Here is a 9153-nt window from a genome sequence, read left to right on the forward strand (position 1 = left end):
GAAAATATTTGTAAAGAGACACCATTCTCAGTAACTGGAGCAGTAAGCTGGTTAGAAAACGTGTGTGTGTCCAAGCACAGGGGTGGGAAATCCTTGTTTAAGCCTTTAGAAGAACAGGGGCTTCCCTTAAGGGGATAAAACAAGTGCAACTTAAATTGTTTTGCTCTGCAATGGTGGGAAAATCCAGAACTTGGCACTCAGCTGTGTGAGTGAGCTGCGTTTGCTGCAGTTGGGCAGGGAGGCAGGAGGTGGCAGGAGGGAGCTGTGCTGCTCCAGGGAGCCTGCAGAGGCTGCTCTTTGTACTCCCTCAAAAACAGGAGCAACTTCCCTGCCCTCCTCCCAGCCAGGAAGAATTGGGCATTTTCAGGACAACAAAAATACCCAATGGGATTTTTTTCACTTCACTGCTCAGTTCTGTTGTATCACACAGGGAGGGAAGGGCTGAAGCTGCAAGGGACAAGTGTTTGGTGTCTCCTGGCTGCTGAGCTGCTCTCCCCAATCCCTCAGCAGAGCAGTTCCATGCCATGGGTGCAGAGTGGACAAGTGCAGCCCCTTGTACCAGGGAAGCAGTGATCCATGAAGCCTTTGAGCAGTGCTGGCTGTGGAATCTGGGAGAGATTGGCCTCAGTGTTGGCCCAGCTGCCTCATTAACTTCAAATGATGCAGTTCCTGTGCTCTGGCTGTACCTGCAGTAGTGACCTGTGCAGGAAAATATGCAAATCCTGCTTTGGTTTCCTCTCTGCCCACACATGGCAGCTTTACAAGGGCCTCAGTTCCTCCTCTCTCCAGCCTTTAATCCTGGGACAAACCAGAACAGTTTCATTCTTTGTAGGGTGAGACCTTTGGGAAGCTCTGTCCTGTGCTGGGCACTGCTGAGGCCCCACCTCAAATCCTGGGGACAGTTTTGGGCTCCTCATGACAAGAAGGACATTGAGGGGTTGGAGTGTGTCCAGAGGGGAAACAGAGCTGGGGAAGGCTCTGGAGCACCAGGAGAGGCTGAGGGAGCTGGGAAAGGGCTCAACCTGGAACAAAGGAGCCTCAGGGGGGACCCTGTGGCTCTGCACAGCTCCTGCCAGGAGGGGACAGCCCAGGGGTTGGGCTGTGCTCCAGGGAACAGGGACAGGAGGGGAGGGAACGGCCTCAGGCTGGGCCAGGGGAGGTTTAGGTGGGAAATTGGGAAAATGTCTTCACTGAAAGGTTTGTAAAGCATTGGAAGGGGCTTCCCAGGGCAGTGGTGGAGTCACCATCCCTGGGAGTGTTCAGCAAGCATGTGGGTGTGGCACTTGGGGACATGGTTTAGTGGTGACCATGGTGGGGCTGCTGGGTTGGCTTGATGCTCCTGGGGGTCCTTTCCAGCCTTAAGGATTCAGTGATTCCTTGGTTTTGGGCATGGCAAAGGAGGCTGTGCCCAGGCTGCTGTGGTTGTACACAAATACATGGAGATTTAGGGACAGACAAAACTTCAACACAACAAAAAACCCCACTGGGGAATAAGGGAGGGAGAGCATCACCTCTGGGTGTGGTGCAGGTTGGTTTTACCTAGAACCGTGTCAGTAGGCAAAAGGGCAGTCCCAGCTCTGCCTTGCCCTCTGTTACCTGTTCCTGCTTCCCCTTTAAACTTCCTCCAGCTCAGATCCCCTGCTTGCCAGGAAGGTTTCAGGATAACCAGTGGGATCTGAGCTGTGGAGGAGTGTGGGAGTACCTGTGTTGCAACAGCACCTCAGTCATGCACTGGCTAAAACCACTTGTGAAATCACTCCCTGAGTTTTCCTGCTGGATCTTGTTGACCCTGGAGCTGGGAACAATGCAGGTGCTTGGAAATGCCCTCTGTTGCCTCAAGTGTGGTGGGCTGGGGCTCCTGTGGGTGTGGCTGGCTGCGTGTGGGTGCACACATTGCTCTGGAGTCTGGGCTTAGGATCCTGCACCTGGCCTTGTCTTGGCCACAGGAACCAGGACCTGGAGTTACAGCAGAGCCAGGCCTCAGTATGACCCTTCCTGGCCAATTCTCCTCCACACTGAAAGCTCCCTCTCCCCAGACTTGTCCTGCTCCTCCGTGTGCTGTCAGTACGATGCCACCAGCCCTGATATGCCACTGGAATCAGGGCTCCCCATGGTGTGTTTGCAGTGGTTGTGAACCTCCCAAAACTTATTCCTCATTAGGAAATTATTAAAACCCAAGTGGAGGTTTGTTGGAGTGGGCTCTTTGGCTTCTTGTTCCTATGCTCACCAGCTGTCCCTCTTTTCCTCTCAGCAACACGTGCACGATGGGCGCAAGGAGAGCCTGGATGGTTTTGTGAAGACTTTTGAGAAGCTGCCCACGACTGATGGCTACCCTGGGATCTATGCCTTAGACTGTGAAATGGTGGGTCCAAAGCCAAAACAAAGCTTTTTGGGGCTGCCTGAGGTGTGACACAAGTGGTGAAGGGAAGCTGTTTGCTGACCTGATTCTCTCTCTTCTGAATATTGGTGCTGGAGGTGTAAATGAGCTCTTATTGATTGCTGTGTTTGGCTTGAGGGCTGTGCAGCCCTGGCAGGCTCTGACTGGCCCACGCTGGGCAGTGCTGCTGCCTGGCCTTGCTGCATTTTGGGAGCTGCAGCCCTTGGGTGAGGGGCTCCACAGATCCCACACTGTTCTGGCCTGTGCCTCTCATCACACCTGCCCTGTTCTTGCAGTGCTACACGAAGCAAGGACTGGAGCTGACAAGAGTAACTGTGATCAACTCAGAGCTGAAAGTGGTGTATGACACCTTTGTCAAGCCAGACTCCAAGGTGGTGGATTACAACACCAGGTGAGGATGGTCTTCCTTGGGACAGAGCTTTGTGCTCTCTCAGGAACTTGTTGAAACTCCACTGACCACCACTCCCTAAGGGCTGAGGGGCTTTGAGGTGTTTCTTCAAGTGAAGGACCCCCACGTGTGTGCTGTTGCTGTGCAGGTTCTCAGGTGTGACAGAAGAGGACCTGGAGAACACGAGCATCACCCTGCGGGATGTCCAAGCCGTCCTCCTGAACATGTTCAGTGCAGACACCATTCTCATAGGGCACAGCTTGGAAAGCGACTTATTTGCACTAAAGGTAACTTGGGCTCTGCCTTCACATCTCCCTGGGGTGCTTTCCCACCCTGAGGGGTGTTAGGTGGAATTTAGGAACTGTTTATTTCCACGGATCGCGGGGGTGGCCTCACCTTGGGTCTTCTGTGCAGTTTTGGGCACCACAATATAAAAAAGCCATGCACCCATTAGAGAGTGTCCAGAGGAGCTGTGAGGATGGGGAACGGTCTGAGGGGCCTCATGAGGAGCAGCTGAGGGCACTTGGCTGGTTCAGCTGCAGCCCAGGAGACTGAGGGGAGGCTCCTCGGGGGCTGCAGCTCCTCCCCAGGGCAGGCACAGGGGCAGGGGCTGAGCTCTGCTCTGGGACAGGGACAGGAGCCCAGCAAGGGCTGGAGCTGGGCCAGGCCTTGGCATGGAGCTCAGGGCAAGGTTCTGCCCCCCGAGGCTGCTGGGCACTGCCCAGGCTCCCCAGGGAATGGTGCCAAGGCTGCCAGAGCTCCACGAGTGTCTGGACACAGAATTCACAGAATTCCAGAATCCCTGGGTTGGAAGAGACCTTCAAGATCATCAAGTCCAACCCAACCCCAACAGCTCAACTGAACCCTGGCACCCAGTGCCACATCCAGGCTTTGTTAAACACACCCAGGGATGGGGACTCCACCACCTCCCTGGGCAGCCATTCCAGAACTTCATCACCCTTTCTGTAAAAAACTTTTTCCTGATATCCAACCTGTATTTCCCTTGGCACAGCTTGAGGCTGTGTGCTCTGGTTCTGTCAGTGCTGTCTGGAGACAGAGCCCAGCCCCAGCTGAGCACAGGCACCTTTCAGGAGCTGCAGAGAGTGATGAGGGCACCCCTGAGTCTCCTTTTCTCCAGGCTGAGCACCCCCAGCTCCCTCAGCTGTTCCTCACAGGGTTTGTGTTCCCAGCCCCTCACTGACAGAGCTCTCAGGGGTGCTCAGGGTGGGGATGTTGGGGTGGCTGTGCAGGGACAGGGGTTAAACTCAATGATCCCTGAGGGTCCCTTCCCACTGAGGACATTCCAGGATTCCATGGTTTGTCCAGTCTCTGAGCCTGTGTGAAGCTGACTGTGGTGGAAGTGCAGGGGAGTGGGGTCGTGCCTGTCACTCGTGGTGTCACCTGAACTCTCAGTGGCTGCTGCTGCCCAGGGTGACAGAGCTGGACAGGGCTCTGAGCAGCCTGGGCTGGTGGAAGGTGGAACAAGATGGTCTCTAAGGTCTCTTCCAACCCAAACCATTCCATGATTCTATGACTGATCCCAAATCATTTGCCTCTCACCCCTGCCTGATCTGTTCTCTGTTCTGTGCCAGCTTTTATAGGAATTGTGGTGTTACTTTGATGAAGTTATTTTGACCTTTTACCTGTCCTGTTTCCTGCCTGGCCCTCATCAGCCTGGTGTGCCCAGGGTCCTGCCAGGGTGTGTGTCCTGCCCTGAGGGGTTTGTCCTGGGTCACCAGGAGAGCATGTGGCAGGCAGGAGCCAAGTCTGTGCTCACATGCCAGAACTTCCCTCAGCCATTCTTTGTCCCACAGCTCTCCTGCTGAAGCCTCTGTGGCTGCCAGCTCCCAGGGCTGGGCTGGCTTGGAAGCAGGAGCTTTTAATGCCTGTAAAACACTTTACCTCTCCGTGGCACCCTTTATCCCAGCTTTGGAGAGGCTTCATCATAATCAGAAAGACATTATTTCCAGTTAGATCAGCTCGAGATGACTGCCTTGGCCTCTCAGAGGCTTGATTTTCTCTTAGCACCACAGCTGCTGCCAAGAGGAGGAGCCCAGAGCAATGTGGGGTGTCACAGCGGAATGGCCCAGGGCTGTGGCCATATCTCACTAATGGCTGTGGCAACTTCCAAGTGCTGATGGCATTTCAAGTTTTATTTAAAGCTTTATTATCCTGTTTCCTCACTCTTCCTGATCTACATAAGTAATTACCCGTGTGTCTGGGAGGGTGCCAGGGCTGAGTGCAGTCCAGGGGAGATTATCCATAACATTGGCAGTTTTATATTCTGAGGAGTGGAGCAGGTTGTTCCTGTTGAAGTGCAGTTGTGGAGCTGTTACTGATGGAGTTCTGGGTTGTCCTGCAACATGAGCTGGTGCCTGGGGGCAGAGAGGAGAGGGGATTATCAGGGTCCTGTTGGAGTCATCCCTGTTGGGACAGGACACAGGTTTATCCCTTAGGCCCTGCCCTTCACTCCTGTGCTCAGGATGTGGGACTGCCCTCACCCACATTCCTTCAGCTCCCACTGAATGCAGCTCATGACAGCAGAGAATTCATCTTGTCTTAGCCTGAGAGGAAGAAATCAGTGTTTAAAAAAGCCAAAGCCAGCCTGCCCTGTGGTTATGGACTTTATCAGGTGGGGCCTTTTGGCTGTCCCCAGCCCCCTTGGTGCAGGGCAGGGAGCACTTTGACCTGGTCAGCATCCCCAGTTCCTCCAGCGTGGTGACAATTCCCAGCTGAGCTGTTGGATTAGAGGGCTGGAGCCCCTCTGCTCTGAGCCAGGCTGGCAGAGCTGGGGCTGCTCACCCTGGGGAGAGCTCAGAGCCCCTGGCAGATCCCAAGCCCTGTAACTTGAAGCCAAGGTATTGGAGCAGTGCCCTTGATTTCAGTGAGAACAGAAATGGGATCAGATGTGTTCAGTCCTTGGGGAAGCAGGGCTGGAACCAGGAATTGGGCACTGAAATAATCTGCTTTGCTTCTGTGCTGGGAGAGCTGGGGGTGCTCACCTGGACAAGAGAAGGCTCCAGGCAGAGCTCAGAGCCCCTTGCAGGGCCTGAAGGGGCTCCAGGAGAGCTGCACAGGGACTGGGGACAAGGCCTGGAGGGACAGGAGCCAGGCAATGGCTACCACTGCCAGAGGGCAGGGCTGGATGGGATCTTGGGCAGGAATTGTGGAATCCATCCCTGGAATGGATTTCCCAGAGAAGCTGGGGCTGCCCCTGGATCCCTGGCAGTGCCCAAGGCCAGGCTGGACAGGGCTTGGAGCACCTGGGACAGTGGGAGGTGTCCCTGCCATGGCAGGGGATGGAGTAGAAACCCTTTAAAAAGTCCCCACTCAAAACACTCTGATATGATTCAGTGATAGAATTTCCTTGTCCCATTCCACCCTTGCTGAGCTGGTGCTGGTTAAAAGCTTCCTGTTGAGTCACTGCTGGTGGATGGGAGGATCTGGGGTTGGTTTGCACCCTGAAGGCCAGGCCTGCTCTGTGGCAGCAGTGGGATGTACATCCTGCTTTGTCATGTGTGCACATCCTGCCCACTTGTGTCCCCATCTCAGGGTCCCGGCATGGTTGGGTTGGAAGGCACCACAAAGATAACCCAGTTCCAATGCTCTGCCATGGGCAGGGTGCCACTCACCAGACTGAGAAGCAGCTGAAATGTTGCCACAACTCCCACAGGGGCTGTTGTGCAGTCAGCTGGTTCTTCAGTTCAGTTTTTAATTGGGAAATGCTCCAGAGCTATTCCAGCTTCTCCAGGCTGGGGGGTAAAGGAGTGACACAAACTGGATCAGCCCCAATCTCTGCTGAGATTCAGGAAACCTCCTGAATGTGAGGTTCCAGGGCTGTGGGGCTGGCACAGCAGTGGGAATGCTGTGTGCCCACACCCTGCATGGGTGCCCACATCCAGCCAGAGCCTCCTGCCAGACTGGTTGGGCTGGAAGCTGCACGGAGCCCAGAGCTGACCAGAAGGTTCCTGCAGCAGGTCTGATCCCCAGGAGTGCCTGTCCCTGTGGGGGTGGTGAATAACCCTGTTGCTGTGCTCGTCCCCAGCTGATCCATGGCACTGTGGTGGACACAGCAATCGTGTTCCCCCACCGCCTGGGGCTGCCCTACAAGCGGGCGCTGCGCACGCTGATGGCCGACTACCTCAAACGCATCATCCAGGACAATGGTGAGATCTCTGGGGGACCTCCTGGCTGTGCTCTCCTCAACCCTGCCTTCCTCTGCTCTCCCCAGTCCTCCTGCCAGTGCTGTTTTCTGCCCTGCATGTGTGTGGTAGCTGGGAATGTGCTGGTGTAAGAAGCCTGAGCCATAGTTAATTTGTATGAGCCCTGTTCCAAGGGCAGAGCTGTCCCTGCTTCCCTCCCTGTGCAGAGTGGGACCAAGGAGGTGGTGTGGGAAGGCTGAGGGTGGCTCTGCCAAGGCCAAGTCCTTCCCTCCCTTCTCTCTGTGGCCAGCTGGGATGGACCCTCCTGCTGGAAGTGGGACCTGTTCCCTCCTGTCCTCCCTGAGCACATTGTGAACACTGCTGGGGAAGCTCCCAGCTGTCCCATAGCTGATGGTGCCAGGCTCAAGCCCAGCAGAAAGTGTGGGTTTAGTGGAAAAAACATGTTTAATGTTAGGAGTGTTCAGCCTGGACAAGAGAAGGCTTTGGGGACTCCTTAAAGCTCCTTGCAGGGCCTGAAGGGGCTCCAGGAGAGCTGCACAGGGACTGGGGACAAGGCCTGGAGGGACAGGAGCCAGGCAATGGCTCCCACTGCCAGAGGGCAGGGCTGGATGGGATCTGGGGCAGGAATTGTTCCCTGGCAGGGTGGGCAGGCCCTGGCACAGGGTGCCCAGAGCAGCTGGGGCTGCCCCTGGATCCCTGGCAGTGCCCAAGGCCATGCTGGACAGGGCTGGGAGCAGCCTGGGACAGTGGAAGGTGTCCCTGCCATGGCAGGGCTGGGATGGGATGAGCTTGAACAAACCATAAACCACAAACCATTCTGTGATTCTGTGGAATTCTCTCAATCCCCAGCTGTGGCTCAGGGTGCTCCCAGGTGTGGCTGTGGCTGCAGCTGCCTCTGCCTGAGGAGCTCCCTGGGCTGGGCTGAGCAGGCAGAGGGGTCAGTGCCGCTGTGTTTGTGTCCCCAGTGGAAGGACACGACTCCAGTGAGGATGCCAGAGCCTGCATGGAGCTGATGGTGTGGAAGATCAAAGAGGATGCGAAGGTGAAGCGATGACCTTGTGTGGTGTCTCTGCTGTTCTCCTGCACCTCTGTGAAGAAGCAGTGCAATAAATGCCCACAGCCACTCTGTCCCCCGTGCCAGCAGCATGTTCCTGCTCCCCACCATTCCAGCAGGACTCCTGCACTCACACCTGCAGTCCCCCTGCCCAGGTGGTGGCTCTCAGATCCTCAGGCTCCACCTGAGGGATTCTCTGTGGTCCAAGCTCTGCCTTTTGGGCCTGGCAAGGTGGTTTGAGTAGCACAACCAGAACTTCTTGGTTCCTAGGAGAAGCTTGTTAGAGGTAGGTTGGAGATGTGCAGAAGGATCTTTCTGGTTCAGTTTAAGGTAGATTGTTTACTTTTTTTTTTTTCCTCCCAAATGTAACTTAAATTGCCTCTGTACTCCAAAGCAGTGTTTGGAGAGGGGGGAGATGGAAGAAGGTTGGGCAGGAAGCTGTGAGTGGATTGTGGAGCTGGTGTGGGAAGCGAGAGCTGAGGATCAAGCACTTGGGAAGGGATCTGGTGCAATCCCTCTGTGGAGCTGCAGAAGAGGGAGGCTGGCTCTGAGGGAGAGCAGTGAGGTGGGATCTGGGAATTGCCACCTGCTGTGGCCCAGGTGATCTCTTTGCTGAGGGCTGGCTGGCACCTGGTTCTGCAGTCAGTGCACACCCCCTTGCCCAGACCTCAGGGAGCCACGAGGCAGGACAGGGACAAACAGCTCCAGAGGCAGGGAGAGGCTGCACCCCCTCACTGCAGGGTGGGACAGGGCTCCTTCCCTCACCCGCAGCTCCCACTGAGCTTGTGTTCAGGGAACAAGGTTTTGGGGGTGCAGATAGGGTTGCAGCCAAGGGTGGCCTCAGCAGAGTGCAGGACTCCCCACCAGGCTGGCCCTGCTGCAGGGACTTGGTCCAGGCAAAAGCAGTGGGGGAAAATCCTTCATTTCACCTCATTCACATGTTGGGATTCTGCAGAGAGTGAGGGACCCAGCTGTGTGTGTGGCACCTGGACTAGAGCAGCTGCTGGCTGTGACTGGCACTGGGGTGATTGGGTGGCACTGCTGGGTCCCTCTGCCCAGCCCCTGCTGCTGCCTGGGGACAGCAGAGCTGAGGGGAACAATCCCCATGGACCCCGTGGTCTCTCAGCTGGGCTCAGGGAGCACCTTCACC

The 9153-nt window shown here is 55.9% G+C and overlaps 1 protein-coding gene across 1 annotated transcript in view; it reads left to right on the forward strand.

Moving 5' to 3' along the window:
- Positions 1-8649, forward strand: part of REXO1 (RNA exonuclease 1 homolog) — a 47281-nt gene extending 38632 nt beyond the window's left edge. The window contains exons 12-16 of the mRNA XM_030966782.1: positions 2252-2362; positions 2674-2789; positions 2935-3073; positions 6832-6952; positions 7915-8649. Of these exons, the coding sequence (XP_030822642.1) occupies positions 2252-2362; positions 2674-2789; positions 2935-3073; positions 6832-6952; positions 7915-8003 (576 nt within the window). The 3' untranslated portion in view covers positions 8004-8649. The remainder of the gene's footprint in view (positions 1-2251; positions 2363-2673; positions 2790-2934; positions 3074-6831; positions 6953-7914) is intronic.
- Positions 8650-9153: the final 504 nt, after the last annotated feature.

This window comes from Camarhynchus parvulus, chromosome 28 (assembly GCF_901933205.1).
Source record: "Camarhynchus parvulus chromosome 28, STF_HiC, whole genome shotgun sequence".
NCBI classification, from domain to species: domain Eukaryota; kingdom Metazoa; phylum Chordata; class Aves; order Passeriformes; family Thraupidae; genus Camarhynchus; species Camarhynchus parvulus.